General features: G+C 37.3%; 1 protein-coding gene across 1 annotated transcript in view; it reads left to right on the top strand.

Annotated features, from left to right (window-relative positions):
• The window catches only part of PIK3C2G (phosphatidylinositol-4-phosphate 3-kinase catalytic subunit type 2 gamma), a 209587-nt gene that overhangs the window by 132895 nt on the left and 55939 nt on the right, over window positions 1–20753 (top strand). Inside the window, exons 23-25 of the mRNA XM_071551366.1 lie at window positions 1292–1428; window positions 4017–4186; window positions 16127–16283. Coding sequence (XP_071407467.1) covers window positions 1292–1428; window positions 4017–4186; window positions 16127–16283 — 464 coding nt within the window. The remainder of the gene's footprint in view (window positions 1–1291; window positions 1429–4016; window positions 4187–16126; window positions 16284–20753) is intronic.

Raw genomic sequence — 20753 nt, 5'->3', positions numbered from 1 at the left:
GTGACCTGAAAAAGACTCCTCCCTTCTTTGTAGACATGGAAGTGAAAGCTAGAAAGCTTCTGCTTCAAATGCAAACAATACAAGAATGCTATTTCTGAACATAATATTATATATAGACTCTTTCATATACCAACAAATTGATTTTTGCCAAGAAAGATACAGGGATTGTCTCCAAATAATGTTCTCTACCTGACAGTCTCTCCCTTTCAGCATCATTGCAGCAGAAAATCCCTGAGTGTCTCAGTTTTTCCAGATATCTTTCCCTAAGAGTTACAGAAGTGCTAATATAATTGATTTACACTTAGTGATTAAGGATAAAAGGGTCAAGTGATATGCCTGTGGTCATGCAGGACATGTGCTAAAGGACACTTGTGTACACAGGTTTTCCAGGTCCTAGGCTAATGACTTACTACATGGGCCACCTTTTCCCCACGAGGGAATAGGACATAATAATTTCATGGTCATGGCAACACAGAAATCAGTTTTCACAGAAATGTGAAAAGCAAATAAAATGGTAGTAGAATGCTACTTTCCAGACAGGGCATAGGAGAGGAGCCTCTCACCCAGTGAAATTGTTAAACAAAGTCCTTCCTGTAGTGCAGAGCTGAAGGATGACCCGCTAGGGGACCACACATTGGGACAAGGACAGAAGGCTGGTAAGTCAGATCTCAGTTCCAAAAATGAAATTAAGTGCATGCAGTAAAGACAGAGAATTGAAATGAAGCATTGCAAAATGCTTGGCTTCTCTCTGCACTGCAGAGTTCCAGTTTATGACATACTGGATCAGACTAATTTCTGCACTATGTAGTATTCTTTCTCCGAGCTGTAATCAGCATCATCAGTACTGCAGAAAAATTTGTCTAGCTTTCTAGACAATAAGCACATAAGAAGTAAATTTGTATTTAATAGTAAATATATTATTTAAATTTTTTATAATTTTTTTTTGTTTTGTACATATTCTACCCTCTTTGAATCTTATTAAATTGTTGACCTTGTTGGTACCTTGAAGCAGTTATATCCACAGGATTATTGCTGATGGTTTTATTTCTCACTCACGGAACTGTCACTTTTTACTATGTGTCCTTTATTTTCATTTCCAAAGAGCAAGAAGAAAACAATACTGATCTTTATTTTCTATTGCATTCTTTATTTATAAGCTTCTAATTATGGTGTTTGTTTTGGGGTTTTTTTTCTTCATGGAGTGATCCAACAACAGGCAATATGAATTGATGGTCTTTGTATCTTTTTAAAGTTGAAGATTTTTCATGCAATCTCTTTTCTATCTGATTAGGCTTGGTACAGATGGTGCCAGATGCTACTACACTAGCAAAGATCCACAGGGAGTCTGGACTGATAGGACCATTGAAAGAAAACACTATTAAAAAATGGTTCCATCATCACCATCCTCTGGAATCAAGTTACCAAGAGGTAACATCATAATGAAGCTTATTACACACTTCATGTTATACCATGGGAAAAAAGAAACCAAGTTACAGTAGGCAGCAAAAACAAGTGGCTCAGACACGAGACAAACAAGTCACATGCATAGAGGCCAGGGAGTTAACTCAAGTGCCACTCTCTTTCTAAGGAAACATTGTTCTATGTCAGGTGTATTATATGTTCTATAAAAATGTGTCATAGAGATTTTTTGGAATTTAGTAGTAAAATGAAGAGAACTTGAAGTAGAAATTAAGTCTTGAACTCAGAAACTTTTATTTTTTTATTTCAACTCTCTAAATACTTTATTTTACATCAACCCTGCAAAGTTTTGGTGGATTTCCAGGTTTAGAAAGCTGTTTTATCAAAACTACCAAGTCATGTTGTCATGGGATCCCATGCAATGCATCTGATTTTATGAAACTAGATGTTATGCATCAGCCAAAAAATTGGAAATGCTATTTATATAAGCAAAGGTTTTAACTCTATTAATTCCTTGTTGGCTGAGCAAGTTCTGAAGCCCATGAAAAATCTTTTAATGTTTCTGACGCTGGGATGATTTTTAGAGCATTTTTCTCTGCCAAAGGTAAATTAGTAGCCAAAATTTTAAATTTAAAGGACTGCTTTGAGTGTTTACCCCTCTGAAAATGAAGTGTTTTTATAGCAATTTGTTAGTACATGTAGAGTATAAATGCATTTGATAAACGTTGCTATTTTTGTAATTATTTCATAAGATTTGTTTATCCACATTTTGACTAAGAGCACTTGAATTCCTACTGTATCCTTTGATTCAGTTCAACAGGAACAATCTCTGCGGAATATTTTTTCCAAGGTTGTATGTTTACAGTGTTATGGTAGAAATGCAGGCAACATTGCAAAACAAAAGTGAAATACTATTAATTATTGATTGAAAACTCAATTTCTTGCTGCTGCTGCTGTTTACAAAAAGTGCCATTAATGGGACATATTCTAAACCCAATTTCTACCCATTTTCTTTCAATTTTTGAAGCACATAAAATGCAGTCAGATCTAATTGCATAGAGTATGCATAAAATTGCTACTATGCATTCACTTTGTACTATCTACTGAATGAACATTTTTCTTCTTTTATTCCTTAATAATTTTTTACTCATACAGTACTGTATCCAAAGTGCTCACAAAACTGATGCAGAACAAGCTTTAGTATCTTCATTTTACACTTGGGTGAACAAAATCACAGAAAGCTCAAGTATTTTATCCAAGGTCATCAAAGGGAGTAAGTAGCACAGTTAGACAAAAAAATTCAGCCAGCTCTTGTGCTGTGGCCTAAGTCTTGCACAGTGCTGTCATCCCTACCAGCCATTGCAGGTGTCATTCTTAATCTGCAGGGAATTCCTGTATGCCTAAATAAATGGTCAAGTTTTGTCCAAAAACATAAAGATCCAGATTAGGATGGTTTAGGGCTCTATATTATGTTGTATATACATTGTGATTAATATTCATGGGAAATTAATATATTTGAATTGCATTTTCAGTTCTTAAACTGTAGTAGGTAGGATTAAAAAAAGACAAAAGCTATTCCTTATACTTTGGAGTAAAAAAGTGATCATGATTTGCATCAGGAGTCACTCTCCACTGAAAGAGAGCACTGAATGTGTATTATGAAAGAGGTTGAGTAGCTTCTTCTACTGGAAGAAGTCACAGTTGTTAACACTTCCCACTGAAATTAGCAGAAAACTTGGAATCCACCTGTGAGAGTCTGGTGAGCAGGTACATATTATGTACATTTTCCTGTATCTGCCCTGGGCACCCTTTTGGTAAAGTGTGGTGCCACAATGTGATATTGAAAAGATATTAATGAGATAGAGCTGAGCAAGCCAGTCTGGCTACATGGAGCAGACCAACATGAAAGTGCTAATTTTCACCATGGAAAAGAGCATCAGAGAGATAAGTGATATGAAATACCACTGCCAGGCTGGGTTTTGGGCCTCTGCATGCCACTAGGCTTGATCCCATAGTCTGTTCAGGTTCACAGATGCTGTGAGCAGCAAACTACATAGCCTTTCTTTATTTCAGTTAATTTCTGTCAAATAGGGTTCAGGGTTTTGGGTTGGAATATTGTGAGACTTGATTAATTAGAAGGCAACTGAGTTCTGGAGAGAAAAAGATTCATATAGATACAGCACATGACGGTGGGTATAAAATAACCTGCTATGTTTATGAAGTAAACAGTTAAATTTGCAGAGTTTCATCTGATTTTGTAACAATTGCTTTTATAATATGCATGCAGAACATTGAACAGAAAATGTCAGCTTCCTGCCAAGAAGCTTGCTTTTCTTATGCACCTTTCACCTTAAAGTTTTCCACAGACTTCCCAGAATCTGTAAAACACAAGGTGAAAACCTTATGCATAGAGTTGTTCTTGCATAGTGTTTATGACTTATTTGAGTACATTCTTACAAACACCTCTCTGTTAAAATTTTGGCAACAAGCAAAGCATTTGTGGAATTACTTCTTGTTGGTGGTGGTTTTTTTTATTAGCATCACAAACCAACACAGATCTGTGTATTTCATGTAAGTGCTTTCCTTTTACTGACTAGGCAATAAGGAATTTCTTTTATTCCTGCGCTGGCTGGTGTGTTGTTACCTTCATCCTGGGAGTCTGTGATCAACACAGTGACAACATAATGCTGACAAAAACCGGACACATGTTCCACATAGATTTTGGAAGATTTTTAGGTCACGCACAGATGTTTGGCAGAATAAGAAGGTTAGTATCTGTTGTAACTCACATGGTAAACTTTAAAGCAATGTTCTGAAATTTCAGAGCCTTATCAACTTCCACTAAAAATAATTCAAATGAGATCGTACTTCTTTTTCTTGCTGAATTTTCCAAAACAACATATTTTTGTTGTTTATTAAAATCTCTAAAAAATACAGAAATTACTGGAAAAAGAGTTAAAATCTGTTGGAGATCCCCTTTCAGTGTAAAAGAAAATCTAAATCCTTTTTGGTCAAAGAATTACGCAGTTCAGTGACCAGAATAGTAGACTGGCCTATGCCAGAATTCTTGTGTCCACCTTCTTTTTCCTAACAGAAGAGTGTTCCTTTAATGGGTCCAAAATGATAAATCTATCTAGTTGACAACCTGTTCCCTATATTCAGAGAAGAAACCAAATTTTCCAAATACACATAGAGAATGACTCTGTGGGTAAATTTTCACACTTTTTCATGGTCTTTTGAAGTTCTACATCCAACAGAAGTTGTTTTGCAAATACCTGATTTACCTTTGTATCTGTCTGTGCTAACTATCCCACAGCAAAGATAAATAAAATAGTGTAATCATGTATCCAAGCACCTAATGTGAAGACACTATGAAGAAATTAATTGGAATGGAATAATAATAGATAGGATATTATAATGCCAGTATGTCTAAAACACAAAGAAGCTGTTATAGGAAAGCAAAGAATGGATGAATGATCCCTAATAGTGACGAGATGAGTAGTGTGTGTACGTCTTTCCTCCATGTTTCTTAATAATTTCCAATTTTCAGAACAAGTATCAGAATTAAGTTTGAGCTAATTGGTTTGTTTTCTTTTTTGTTTTGTTTTGTTTTGTTGGTTTTTTTTTAAGCTGGCCTTTGACTGCTGTAGACTGTCTCAGTGTGTTAGGTATAACAACGTGGGAGTATTGATATGAGGGAAGCTGATGAGGATAATAAGTACTTGTAAGCCATGCAGTCAAAAGATTTAGTTGCAGTGCTCAGAATTATCATCCATCATTCAGGATATGCTCCCTTAATCCTACTTATTTGCTGTGGAAAGAATAAAGCAGACAAGAGTAATAAAAACAGATAGTTATGCACACTCCTCAAGTGCTGGATCCTTCTCTCCAGAGAAACTCCTTTTAGAACCCAACAGGAATTTCCTTGAGTATTAATTTTACATGAGCAATGAATTACCTAGTTGAATGAGCAACAGGGGGAAGCAAATGTAGGAGGGGAAACAACAACTAAATTTAAACAGAAATCATGTAATAGCAATAATAAAAATAGATACTAACTTTACTGTGTTACAGCTCAGTTACCCACCTTCTTATTAGGTCTGTGAAAGCAACTTAAAACACACTTCCATAAACAGCAGCCTCTTTTAACTGTTTATCAATGAAGTGTATTGCTTTTAAACTATAGAATAAAAACATACATTTAGGACCTCCATTCATGGACTTCCCTCATGATTCCTCAGGAAAACTAGGTCCCCCACATAACAGCAGGTTGTGAACACCATGGGATAACCATTGTTTTCCTCAAGCCTACATGCAACTGAGCAGATACAGTATTAATGACTATAGTTCTTATGAGCTATATGCACCTTCATGAAATATAATATACTCTTTTAAACACAGGAACACAGGAATATCACATTTTATATCTCATAATTTTCAGGTTCTCTCAAAATCTGAATCTCTCAGTGCTGTTTGTATCTACTCATTCCCACAAGGAAAGGCCTGAAATAAGCTTAGCCTCTGGTTTCTTTAACAGCTCTTATATTATACTTTTATTTGAGTTCTTATTAGATTTTTTATTTGAGTTCTTTGCACTACCAGAACATCATACCCCTAAAATCATATTGGAAAACTAGCAGCACAATGCTGTCAAACCTGTAGAATTATTAGTCCTGGCCCTTGGGGATTTGTACCGTTGATGTCCTACATATACTTAGAATGTTCTGTAGATGGCTTTAAATAATCAAAAGCTTCTAATGCAAATTCCTATACATGCAGCTGTTCTTTACAGACATTACACAAAAAACCTTGGGTTTTTTGGTGTAGAATGAAATATATGCAAGTGAATGAAGGCTTAAAGAAAAGGAATCCCGCTCTGAACTGTTTAAAACAGTCATTCCCTACAGAATTGAGGAAGCTGCTTGCCACAGCTGTCCATTTTCTGTTGTCAGGGAATGCTTTTTGCCATTAAAAAAACCTAATTCCTCATAAAACTTTATGAGGATAGGTTCCCTGCAGTGTTCTGCATATGGAGAGTTTCTTCTGAAGTGCAAGGAGCACTTTGGCAGCTCGGAGACTCACACGCTGTCAGGAAAGGGCTGCAATTCTTTCTATCAAATCCAGTAAGAGTCTTCAGAGAACCTTTTGAAGCTGATACGATTAATGCAATCATGCTCACTTTTGCATTCCTGATTGTATAACACTCCAATAAGGGATTAGGTAACTTTTCTGATTCCTACCCTCATCTTTAAATGATATCCAATAAATCTGCTCAGTTTTGATTCCAAGTCACAAGTCAATTTTTCCTGATTTCAGATGGAAGAGGAATCAGGAACTTGCTGCCTTTCTACTTTGATCTGCCTTTGCAGTGCAGCAAATACTTTAAATATTACTAATAACTTGTCTTTCCTTGCATCTAGGAGCTAGTATTTCAGAAGTGTTGAAGGGAGACATATGATGTATCTAACCAATAGCATAATAACAGAGCATGGCAGAAGAATTATTCCCAAATTCCACAGGGAACTTTCCTACTGAACCATGAGATTTTATTATATCTCTCTCTCTCTTTTTTTTTTTATCATACTGGATGACACATTTTGTTAGTGGTAATAAAATGCTTCTTTCATTCTCTCATCCAGCCTTCACTTTTGACTCTATATTCCCCTAAAGCAGGCAATTCTGCAGGTACAATTCAAACTATATGAAGAAATGTTTATTATTTAATTTTATATCACTCTTATTCTTCATCTATGGAGTATCCTGTGGCAATCACCTTAGACCCATTCCAACTTAAGTAGTTGCCATAGTATCCAGGTAATCATATGAGACTAGGTCAGTCATCAAATGGTTTGGAAGAAGGTGTCTGGTTTATGGTTGTACCTGCAATGGTGTCTTCTCTTTTATTTTCTTCTTTTCAGTTCTGACCAGTTTCTTTTGAACAGTTCTTCTTTGGTAAATTAAGCAGTAAGAGATTTATTTAAATCCTGTGCTAACTGAACTAATCCAAACTTCAGCAGTCTCCTCCTTCTCCCTACCAGTCACTTCCATCACTGTCATCTGTATTTTTCAATCAATGATGTGTGGTGTGAAATTTGGTGGCAGGATAAAAAGTAGTCCAGCTCATGGAACACTAAATTCATTGTCCATTCTATTCTTTAGATATTCAGTCATCCTGATTTATAGCCAGCACTCACTGCCTTTTCTTTTCCCTGATCAAAATCACAGAGACCCTCTTGTCTCTTTGCCAAACTAATCCTGGGTCTTGGCGTGGTTTTCCCAGTAAATCTGTTAAGCTGGTTTTCTTCTACAAAGTTAATTACTAAAGGCAGCCTAACTATTCCACTGGGAAATTCCAGTTATTAAGGAAGTTTCAAAAATATGGGAAAATTATATTTCCCACACTTTCTTCCTAAGTCTGTGTTTTCTTACACTGAAAAGTACTTAAGAAAGTCTGAGCATATAGAAATGTAGAAGTACCTCTTTTTATTTTAAAAGTAACACATTTCATTTTTAGTGTTAATAACCTAAAATGAGTGTTAATGTCTCATGGAAAGTTTTTATTTAAGAAAAAAAAGGTATTCTTTTCAGATATTTCTTTTTGAAATAGAAAAGTTTGCATATGGACATGGAGAAAAAAGGTTGTATCTGCATTTTTGGACTATATTGTATCTGCAATATTGACTATATGGTATCTACACTTTGAGAAAGGAAGAGTTGATATGCCTTAAAAGTCCTAATATGATCACCTTTTTATCACCTGCATGTACTTGAAAAGTGCAGGACATGTCTCCATCCAATCAGGAAAGAAGGAGCCCACTGCTGCAGGTTGCAAGTCCATCAGTGCAAGTCCCAGACCCCTGAGGGGGGTTTGGTGGTAGACAGCTTCTAGGCACAAGCTATTGTCAGTGTGTTTTGTTGGTGTTGTCTATTGCTCGGAGTGCAGTCTCATCTCCACACTTCATTTTCCATGTCCTTCATAAGATCTATGCCTTCTGACTGCACATCAGGTGATTCTACAACTACAGATAGCTAGCAGGTTGCTGAGATGCAAGGGTGGGGTACTGGGAGCAGTAAAACTCATAGTCAGTGAGTTTACCTCAGCTCTTTCAAATAATCCCATCAAAGAGGTTTTTGCCAATATTTCCACCTGCAGCCTATCAATGCTCCCTTGCTCCTTATGTGTTTGGTTGGCTGGTAGATTGGGAGGGACAGGAGGTTGAGAAATGGTTAAGAAGGGCATGAATGTAATTACCTTTTTCTTAGTTGCTCCAAGGCATCTAGAAACTGAAGTTCTACCTCAAGAGAGTGGGAGTAGCAGAATTCATTTAAAGCTACCTTTCCCCAGGTTCAGTAAATTCATAAGCTCTTTACCACTAGGAGTCTAGTAATGTGAGTTTTCAGAACAGCTTTAGGAAGAGGGGAGTTTACAAACCATCTCCCTGAGATCAGAGCAGAGTTTTTATCTCATCTGCTTGACATTAAAGTCATCGGAAAATAAGTTTAAAATACAGGGCTAGAGTGTGGGCTCTAGTTAAGTCAGCTGTTGGTCAAGAAGAAAACTGGCCTCTGATTTTAGTAAAGGCCTAAAATTTTACTCAGCTGTGTATAAGGGAGAGTAATATCATCTCACCACTGGGATACTTTGAAGTGAATTTGAAATAAGACTGAAGTGGAAGAAGCAGATTTCAGTCAAGTGACTGTTTCTGTGGTCATTACATAGGTGAAGGTTTGTTAGAGGTGAAGGTAAAAAAATGGCAATTTCAGTCCTGACAATTGAAAATGAGGAAATAGAGGTAATGACTCCATTGTTTGCAGGTTTTGCCTTTTATTTGAAGAGGAGCTGTAGTTCTATTAAAGTCTCCATATGTGTTAAGCATTCTTAAGGGACAGGTATGTGTGATGAGATTCCAAAAATTATCTACATATCACCAAAGCTCATATGCTTGCCAGTCATTTATATTGAATTACATTTTGAGTGCATAACCTTTAAAAATCCACAGTATCACTTAAAAAAAAAAAAAACAACAGTGATTTAATTTGGCCTTAGAAATAACAGTCTGCTTACTATGACAGTTTTTCAAGATGAACAACATAGGAAAAGGGGATCTGTGCAAATTTGTGGTCTTGGATCTTCCTCAGAAAAATGAATGCTTCACTCAGAAACATTCTCAGTTGTGCTGTTTAAAATTAATTATTTGATTTGGGTCTGTGAAGTTTGTGACTCAAGCTGTAGCATTTTTTCACCAATACCATGAAGTCAAAAGCAGCTTTTCATCTCTGCAATAATAACACTTTACAAGTTATTTGTGAGTCTGTTTCACTGGTCAAATATATTTGCAGTTAAAATGCAATTAAAATACACTTGCATAAGCAGAAGTGAGAATTGTTTAGTTGATGCTGTAACAGGGTCTATTTTGGTGGTAAACACCTCCCTGTTTTGTCTGACAGTATTATTGCAGATTTAAGAGCCACAGAGTCAGACAACGGTAGGAGTGTGGATTGGTTATAACCCTAGGCTCTGAAAATGATGAAACAAATAATCTGCACTGGTCTCAATTCTGATCTTTCAAAGTAAGCTTTACTGATATGAAAGAGAATCAGGTCCCACAGAGTGAGTTACATTTTTCTTTTTTTCCTTTTTATGTTGGGAGAGCTGTTGTGAAGGTTTTGTGAAGATAGGATGATCTTGCCCTTCCCAATGAGAGGTGTAAAACTGTCTTCCCAGCACTGCAAAGAGAGAGCTATTGCTCCTGGGTTAACAAGCCCACCTTTCTTACCTTTTCCTCACAGGCAACTGCCACCAGCATCTTGGTGGCCCTTTGTTGAGTTACTTCAGTTTAGCAACATCTTTCTTGTTCTGGCAGGGTATGAACTATTAAGCACTAAGTAGAACATCTTTCAATAATAAGTAGAGCCTCCCTCTATTTAGCATCTTTTGGTATTTTGATTTGTAACCAGTATGATGAGATAGAGAGTGTGTCTGTTCATATTTTAGTAGAAGTTTATTGTAAAAGGTTTTACTGGGACGTAAGTTTGGATTAGTAGTTTTTTAGAAAGGGGTCTGAGAGTTATACTACAGTCAAGTAGAATATGAGTTGATAAAATACTGAATTGGAAAGCCTGAAATGTGACGTAATGCTTTTACTTTACATAACACTGGGAAAACTTCAGCTGGAATATTTTAACATCTTACTTCTAGATAGATGAGCATAAGGAGTCCAGAGAAATTACAGGGAGTCCAGAGAAAAGCAGTTAAAATTATCAGGCATCTGAAAAACAAGCTTGTGAGAAAAGGCTGAAACGATTGTCTACAGAAGATTGAGGAAAGACACAGTAACAGTCTGCAAATACATTAGAGGCCGCTGTAAAGAAGACAGGATCTTCATGTTCCCTTAGGAAAGAACAAGAATTAATAGGATGAAAGCACGGCAAGGATTAGATTCAGCATTAAAGAAAAAAGCTCTGTGAGGAACATACTAGAATAGAAATTTGATAGAGAGATTTGAGAAGAAATCTATGAGAATAGACAAAATAAGTATCTCAGAAGCATGTTTCTAGTTGATCTTGTCCTGGTAAGAAGAAAAATTGAGTATCTACTGTGGTCCAGGCATATTTCTTTATGAATCTTTATGTGTTTGCTGAAGACAAATTGTGTTGTACAGTTGTTCCCTGTTTCATTATTCAACATAAAAAAGGAATATCAATGCTTTCTGTTTCTACAAATATATATGATTACTATGACTAAATATTTTCACTTGGCTTAGAGAAATAAGCACTCATGTTCATTTATTTTGTGTGAGTACGTTCTTCAATAAGCTTTTGGCTTTTCCTGCAAAGGATGTCAGCAGTCAAGCACTTCCTAAAAGCTTTTCCTATTTTATTAGACACATCTAAATTGCACACAGTCATGCTGAATACTATCAGTCACTCTTGACTCAGCCAAAATGGTTTTAAAGCAGTCAGGCAATACATGGGGGCGTGTGCTGCTCAGCAGCTGGTTTTTAAGTTGCACAGAGTTCTCTCTGGTTTCTCACGCACTGTCCATATGACAACTTGGACTGCAACTGTTTTGATCTCCTATTAATGTGTGTGACTTGCACTTTTCCAGAAGTATACCATTGGGAAGTTTAGATTGGATCAGAGTAAAGGTCATTTGTTGTTGATTATCTCATCTGCTTTTTCTGCTTGATATAAAAGGAAGTCAGTGTATTGTTCTTTAATGTTCTGTCCTGTGAGATTCACGGTAGGAAAAACTAAAACCATTGTTGATCTTACAAACTTTGTTAATCAATGTACACCTAATGTTTCATAACAAATCCTGATGATCTTGCTGGTTTTCTAGGACTGCAGCGTATTTCAAGCCTACAGTTAAGTCCCAGTAAATGTTCCCATCACCCCAGACCAAGTTTATTTTTGCATGATGATCTCTTCATTTCCTTGAGGTTTCCTTTCTTCCTTCCCTCTCATGACATATCATCCAAACATTTGTAATCTCCAGAGGAACTGCAAAACACATTCCCATGAAAATCTTAAATCTTTAAAAGCAGTACATGAGGAGGAAAAAAACCAAAACCACAATAAAACCAGGCTTGTTTCTCACTGAATGGCTTGAGTAAACTCTTTTGTCACAGCAATAGTAAAGTATGTCTTTAAAGTCCAGAACTGCAATCAGACTCTGTCATAAACAGGAGTATTGTCTTTTTGACTGATTTCTACTATAAAACCAAAGGGTTCATTAATCTCATCTAGGGTTTTAGTGAGGGAGGAAAAATAAAAAGAAAGGAAAGAAGGAAAGAGAAGAGAAGTTGAGCCATGTTAAGGTACGTTTAATGATTTTGAGAGGTTTATTTGCTGTACATCTTTGGTCTGTCTCAAGCCACACTAGTTCCCTCAATGAGGCTTTTCTTCTCTAGAAAAAATGGTACCTGACATTACAATTACATAGTAGAAGTCATTTCTTTAGCACACCGTAAAGAAAAGAAAAGAAAAAAGGCTTTTGGTTTACAGAGATACAGTAAAAGGCTTTTACCTGAGAATACTTTATCATGGGATGGTCCCATGGCATAAAGGAGAACACTCTGGACTCCAAATCCCAAGATCGTGACTTCGAGTCTCAGTGGGGACCGTCCCCTGCCAGTTCAATGCCTCCCTGCCATCAGATCCTGTCACATCTCAGATGCTGAGCAAGGTCAGCCCCAGTTAGTACCGGATGCTGTGACAGTCCCAAGGACTTCACTGTCACCGTCCAAGCTCACTCGGCTGTGGCAGATGGACCTTAGGACTTAAACGGTGGGGCCAGTTCTGCGCATGCTGGGCCTCATCTAAAAAATCCACTGCGCAGGCTTGAAGGGCTCACCCACATGGGGAGAGCCCTTGCCAAATCTTCATTCACGAAGTGTGGCCATACATACATACACTTTATCATAGCAGTTTTGTTAATCTGATGCCAGTTATTTCTTTAATTTGATGCAGGCATCCATTTGTAATCAATATGGATTTTAGGCCAAGGGGCTTTTGTCCCATTGTCCATTGCACAGTCATTGGTCACTGAACATCCTATGCAAATGTATTACTGTGATCTTGAGGGTAAGTTCTAGGGTAAGAGGTATCTAATGTTTATATTTTGTAGATAACTTATGTGAGCAAGCTATGAAATAGGTTTGAGTCCAAATGAGTATTATTATTACCAGGCCTTTGGATGCATTGCTTATCTTCTGAATAAATGCCATCATGTAATACAATCTTGGCTGTGTGCCACAAAGAAGGCTGCCAGTTAGAGATGTACTGGTTTGAATATAGAAATAGACACTGTGCACCCCGTTGAGGTTCATTTTGGTCTACAGAGGGTGCAGGGGTGTGTGGTACATTGTCAACATCAAGGCATGTAGTGCTCTTTTTCTTATGAAGGCTAAACCAATGTCTATTGTTTGCTGATGTAAATTTTCCCATGCATGATGGGCAGTGACTGGACTTGGCTCTTTGTAATTTTGCTGGAGCAATTTTTAGACTATCCCCTTCTATGTTTTTATTTTCCAAAGGAGTTTATGAAAGCAGCAAGGAATATTTTATATCTATACACAGACATTCAGCCTGTCAATTGTTTTTTCAGAATCCTTTATGTACTCTACAGTAAGTGTCTTCTCCCACTAAAACTTTGGGGTTTAATACTATTGAGAGAAATCACTGTGATGTTTCTTCTAGCGGATCTTGCCTCCCATATTCTAAGTCAGTTTTACGTGTTTTGGGCATTTTTATTTACATTGCAAAGTGTTCCCTTTATGAACAACTAGTTTATTTAGATGCATGCAGAGCTGAAGCTTCAGCATCTGACTGATTGTAGGGGCTACCTCATGGGAGAGGCTCTCATATCACAAGACCTTAAGAAAAACCAAGGAAGTCAAATTTCTACATCATATTTTGCAGGTTTACAAGGGAGGACAGGCCTACCACCTTAGAAGACAGTCATAAATGATACTGAGAAATTTAAGAACCTTGTGAAACTCCTTTACATCATTTTACAAGTCAAATTAATCTACACATAAAATGTAAATACTGAAATATCAGTTATATGTTCAAAGGCACACTTTAGCAACAAGAGAAGAGAATTGACTAATGTTGCAGTGATTACATTATATGGAAGTTGGCCCACAGCCCAACCCAACAATGTTAAACACCATATTTCTTCCAGTAAAGTAATTTCTGATTGCAGTATCTATTTTCAGCTCAAGTAGCTCAACATGGGAGACTTGGCCTAGCTCATAAAGGGCTGCATTTCCACAGTATGATTGTTCCATAGTGTGAGGGCTGCATTTCCTTAGTGATGCAGTTGGACATCAGAAATCAAATATGAATTTTGAAAAAATGCATAGTATTTTCAGCCATAGTTTTGGCTTTGAAATACTTTAGCCTAAGAGCAAATTTGAGTTTTAGACACTCTTGAGATGCTAAAATGCTTTCAAATTAGAATTTAGATTGGAATTCTGTCCACAGATAAGTCAAGATGTTAATGTTGATAGTTTTCTGGGTCTATCTGTCTTTCCTATGGGCTTCAACAAATTGACTTCTGCGACTCTAATTATATCATTTTATTTAATACTTAATGTCTGTTTTAAATACCACTGATAAACAAAAGATTAGCTAAAAGATGAATGAGTGAGTGAGAGAAGGATCTGGGAAAATCTCACACTTGGAAATCAGTAATAGACACAGGTTTGTAATTCTCTGAGAGCTACAGCATGAAACTACACAATAAGAATGTAACATTCATATTGTAATATAGCCCTCACACTTTGAACTCCTGTCTTGGACCATACAGAAAAATTTGGAAGAAAACAAATTCTATTGTGGACCTCCATCATGCATAGTACTTGAATAATATATTTAAAACAAAGCAAAAAACCCCCACGCAACCAAACCAAAAAAAAAAACACCCACAAAAGTAAACAAACAAAAAAAAAAAACAACAAAGAAAAAACCCACCTTAATGGCCTGGACTGCTTTGAGGTAAATGAGAACCATGGGAGGTCTGGACTCAAACTTAGCTGCCATGTAAACCAGGATGAATTTCCAAACATAAGTGTGGGAAGTCCACAAGCATTTCTTGTGACTAAAACTTGCAGCTGTAGCCTAGAATCTCAAGACAACTTGTTTATACTTTCTACAATAATAAAAGGCTGGCATTTTTATGGGAAAATAAGGAAAATTCTGAGGAAAACTAACCTGTCTCATTTATGAATTCATCAGGAAGCAAAATGGATTCAGACTCAGCCCATGTCTGAGGTTTTACCAAGAAAGAGTCACCCTTAAATTTTCTTCTGCATTAAAACTTCCCAAGAATATTTAGTTTATTCAAGTTCATTTTGAATTAAGGGTTAGCATACATTGTATATTGCCTTGGAACAGAGCCCTCTAATCTGTTTACGTGCCTCTGTGTTCACAGTTGTGATGAGTAAATCACTGCAGCAGTTTTTTCTGTGTGAGGATGCAGTTTATCAGGCCTTTCTGAAACTGTGGAATGATAGAATTGTTAGGAGAACTCTGGCTAATCTGTTTTCTTTTGCAATACCATGCCATAGCTACAAACTGTGCTAGTGATAAGAAAAAAGGCAAGCCATGTTGTCAGATTCTGCACCTTATTTACTCTGGGGTGAATACAAAGTAAATGTACAGAAACCAGGTTGATGTATTTCCATTCTTTTTTAGCTTGAGTCAGAAACATCTCTTCAGAATGGTGTATATTTAATGATAGTATTGTACCTTGTTGGTTTTCTGTGCTTGTTGGATTGTGGAGGTGTAGTTTTTCCTTCTTGCCTAGTAGGGAGTTGATATTTATAACCCAACATTTTTAAGAGCAACTTTTAAATATTTCAATACCAAGAGAGAATTCATTTCGAGATTCACTTCCAGGCTAGAGTCAAGAAATTAAAGCAAGGAGAGTTTAAAAAGAAAAGCAAAGAAAAGACAGAAGAAAACAGTTGATCAGCTGTTCAATTTCTCGCTAGGAAGCTCTTGCTCTAAAACCTGTCTCAGCCCCAGTTAGTCAGTGACACCAGGCAGACCAATAGAGATTTCCACACTGAGGAAGGAAGAGGTGAAATAATGAGGAAGGCAATACTGGAAAAAACAAATGTGACTAATGAGTTACTAACTGTCTTGCATGATTAGCTGTTTTCGGTGAAATTTCTCATATAATTGTTCTCTTTTCAAGGGACCGAGCTCCCTTCATCTTCACATCAGAGATGGAGTATTTCATCACAGAAGGTGGAAAGAACCCACAGCGTTTTCAAGAGTTTGTGGAGCTTTGTTGCCGAGCTTATAACATAGTCAGGAAACACAGTCAGTTACTCTTGAACCTACTGGAGATGGTAAGAAGCTTGAGGATGAAATCAAAAATAATTTTTCTCTGGTGTTTTCTTCTGTTTTACCAGTTCTTTGCTGCCTCCAGTAGCACAGTGATTTGAAGAGGTATCAGCTGCACTGCTGGAAATGTTTGTGCTGTACTTCCTGTCCAGAGAAACTATCCAGTTTCAATACTAATTTCTGATTTTTTTAACTGTTTTTTATGTGTGTTTTTTAATGCATTTTTTTTTATAAAATAGCAGAAAACTCCAAAAGAAGCTGGGTAAAAGTTTCATATTCAGGAATTTCACTTAGCCCTTTTTATAGGTCTTCAAGAATTCATTTTCCACTCCTGTTGTTAGTTACAAGACAACATAAGCTAAATATTTCACAGAGTGGGTGATTTGACAGTACATAGCAGCACTGCAGCTACAGTGGTTCTGTTAGAATGGTTTTTTGAACATTTGTACAATCATAGAATCATTTCTACAGTGCCTTCTGTGGATGGCAGACACAGGAAAGAAAGAGCACTGCCCATATGTACATAGGTTTAAAAAGTCTTTTGTATGGGATTTTAAGACCAATAGTTTTTGTCTTTGAGTATTCCTACTGATTCATGTGGTGTGGCAGATTCCATAACTGCTTTATGCCTCTATCTACTTGTGTGTGAAAGGTTAATGATTGGCCCTGTCACAGATACAATGAGAATATTAAATTAACTAATATTTGCTAAGATGCTTGGCTATGATATTAATCCAAAACATATGTCCAGGGTCTCATGATGTAGGGGACTGGTTTGTGCATGGAAAAATCTACATGACCTTATAAACAGAACTCATGCTGAGACTGGGGTACAGCCAAAAAGTTGCTCTATAAACACTACTTTATCATCTCCAACTTATTCAGTGGGGGAGGGAGAAATGGCAAGAATCTCTCATCTGGCCTCTTCCATCTACTTCTTCCCATGTAGTGATACCAGGAGTGATTTCCCAGTGTGGAGCAGGAAGGATTGCTCCAGATCTCTTAATCTTGCTGCTAAATAGTCACAATGGTGCAACAAAACTGCATTTCCATCATAAAAGCACAATTTTGCACTGAAAGCCATGCAGAGTGCAGTTGTAGGAGATACTGTACAAGTAAAAGAGCCTCTGGAAAACACAGGAGGAAAACACTCCTACTCTCTCATCCATAGCAGTAATCCCTGCTTTTCTGAACTGGTTGTCTAAAACTGCTTGCTGCAAATATAGCTACAGCTTCTGCCCATCTCCTTGTCCCCAGTGCAGTCCTTTTTTTCTGCAAACAGCAGAGATAATGATGTTAGATTACTCTGGGATAATAGAGAGACCATGTTAGGAAAATGTTCCCAGCAGGAGCTCTGAAATAACTAGCTATCTCTGCCTGGATATAGCTCAGGTTTGTCTATATTCAGGACATGCTGCATCTTTTGTTTCTGTTGATCTGCAGAGGTAATAGTGCTCAGCTAAAAGTCAGCATCCAGATACGTTTTAATGTTTGCCAGTGGGCTGCAGTTCAGTCAATTGCACTGCATTTCATAATTAAAAAATAACTGGCAGCCCACTTGCACCCCATTGATGAGCACTTCATATCAGAAGGAATTAAACAAACAAGATATGGTTGCAAATGCCTGGTTTTTGCCAGTGATGTTTCCAAGGGTGAGTCTGGTTCTGCACTTGAAATGGGATGTTGGTCAGAAATTGTAAATACCAAAATGTTTTAGTTCCATGGGTCATTTCTAGAAAAAATAAATAGACTGTGAAGTTCCACTTTGAATTCATTTCCATTCCCAGAATTTCAGATGTTATCATGAAGGGATAAGATGAACTAACCCCTGCTTATTTGTAACAATGACAGTCTAAGATTTCTCTCAGTTTGGAAATCTGCATCATCAATCTTTCATTCTCCTCCCACATGAGATGCTGTTTATAAAACATGGTTAAAAAAATGAACAGTAAGACTATTTCTAAAAAGTAGAGTACTTCACAGAAGTAGTAAACTGTGCCCTGGATCATCAGCAACAATTAGTGGTTTCTAGCAAATATGATGATGAACAAATTTGAGGGGGTTTTGGCCTAGTTTGGGAATTAATGCTATTTCTTGGTGGTAAGCAACATGTTTCTAAAGCTATACTGACATTTGCTACTGGGAGTAAGAAATAACCCATGAAGTTTCCATTGCTTTCAAAAGCAAAAACATCTGCTGGAGACCAAAGAGTCTGCTGGCAGAGTTCAGCTGCATAAACACCTGTAGTTCATCAGCTTTGCTCTCATTAAAGATTTGATGTGAACTATTATAAAGAGGATAATTACAGGACACAAAACACCTTTTGATTAGTTTAAAGACATGCAAGCTCCATTACTGTTGTAAAGATTTTTCAGATAGCAAATTATTCAAAGGGACTTAGACGTGACACTAGAAAGCAATTGATTGATTCAGTGTGACAAGAAACAGGTCAGCTTAATAGTGTAAAAGAGGAGACTGCACCTATATAAAGCAGATCTAAAACTGGAGAAACTTGTGTCTTCATAGAAGTCATTTCACCCTTCTAAACTCAGGGACACCATTGGAAACACCCCCATTTTGGAGGTTTAACCAATGAAAATGCCAGGACTCTTCCTCTTCCATGGTATGGTAGGCTGAATATCACACGCTAGCTCTGAATCCAGGCCCGAGGCAAGTGTTGGCAGCTCCACTCAGTGAGTCAGGCCTGGGGTAACCAAGGCTGGTAGGTCAAACCAGATGTGTGGGCAAACGAAGGCAGCAATGCAGGCACTTGAACTTAGGCATCTAAGTGACATTTGAGTTCCCCTATGAGACCTGTAGTTGTTTTCCAAACAGTTGTTCCATGTCTTGTCTAATTACCATTTAGTATCACCAGCCACAGCATTGAGAAGCCTGCTCCATGAGGGGACTAGAAATGTGAAAAATACACTGTGTGGAGAAAAAGGGATGAAGAAGTATAATAAGCCTCTAGGACCCCCTTGCAGCCAGTGAAGTACTGTGTAGGTACTGCCCAGATAAAGGCTTTTCTTTTTTACACTTCAGCAAATGTGTTTTTACCTTTGACAGTGCACAGAACCTAAAAAACTCCTAATTTTCTGTCGCATTACAGATTGTTAAAATTATGTTCCTATATGGTAACATCCATACTCTTTTCTACTGAAGGGCAAGAAGCTTAATTTTTTTTTTCCTTTAAAGGGCACAGAAGATGTTATTGTCTTCTATGAATTGGTTGAATATATATTGAGAAATAGCACTGTGTGAATATTGTTACTACTCCTGTTGTCAACCCAAATTCACCTCATGGAGCTTTCTGCCTCTCTCTTCCTTGCTAACCAAAACTCTGTGAAAACAGAAATCTGACTGTCAAGTGATAGTATAGACTGGGATTGATACACAGCAAGATTTTCCTCATAATATCAAAAAGAAAATGTGCAGTGTCTGCAAATTCGGATATACTTCCTTCTGAGCAATGTGAAGAACTGATGGTTTTTTCCATTACCCCAAAAAGCATCACTCTCAGCTTGCTGTGATTGTTGAGAAAATCAGTAGTTTTTGAAGTAAAATGTTTTGTTGTTGTTGACATTTTAAAATGTGTGGAGAAAGATGTATGGGCAATTGGACACATCAGCTTGTCTACCTTGCTCCTATTGTTACTTTGCTGGGGAATATTTTCATTATTTGTCTTTTGAATGTAATTTGGTCAGTTAACTAGGACAGTGTCCTGGTTCAGCAGCTGGGACCAGTTTATCACTTTGTGGGTGTGACCAAAACTGTGTATTCTATACCCTTTAGCCATTTCTCATGAACTGTTAACAACAGACCATTTGCAGCAGCTGCCCAGGGCACACCCAAATCTTCAGGATGTAAGCTGGGTGTTAAAGAAGCCTATGAGATAGAAGCTGTGATAACTCCCCTCTGGGAAGTCCTTAGCATTTTAACGCCCAGCCTGAGGGAGCGTATCTGCTAATGAACCATCAATGATTCCAAAAGTACCCCATGACTCAGAGATAGATCACTCATTGTGGAACTCCCCACCCTGGGGCGGGGATTGGGCATTCCCACCTGAACAAGAGAGTATATAATATTGGGGCTTGGAGACTTCTGGTACCACTCACCAGATTCAGAGGAGGAACAGAACCTAGACAGGACTGTGACCACTACTCTTGAGCAGACTGCAACCATCATCTGCACTAACAGGTTTTTCCCTTTCTTTTACTTTGGACTCAAGGAAACCCTGTGGGGCTTAGCACAGTGGCTAACATCACCATTCTGTTTGTGCCTCAGGGTACTGGGTTATACTTCTGGGTTTTGTGGGTTAAAACAATATTCTCCTTATATCATTGCATTCATTGTAATATTTTTATTAAATTGTAACTCTGACTTACAATCTCTTTTGTGTTGGGTTCATTTCTCCTCTCAGTGTACCTTTAAACCAGCACAAACAGTTCTGTTTATTATCGATGGAGAATGATACC

Source organism: Pithys albifrons, chromosome 3 (genome assembly GCF_047495875.1).
Source record: "Pithys albifrons albifrons isolate INPA30051 chromosome 3, PitAlb_v1, whole genome shotgun sequence".
Lineage (NCBI taxonomy): Eukaryota > Metazoa > Chordata > Aves > Passeriformes > Thamnophilidae > Pithys > Pithys albifrons.
Note: the sequence above shows the minus strand (reverse complement) of the source record. Positions and strands in the feature narration are given on the sequence as shown.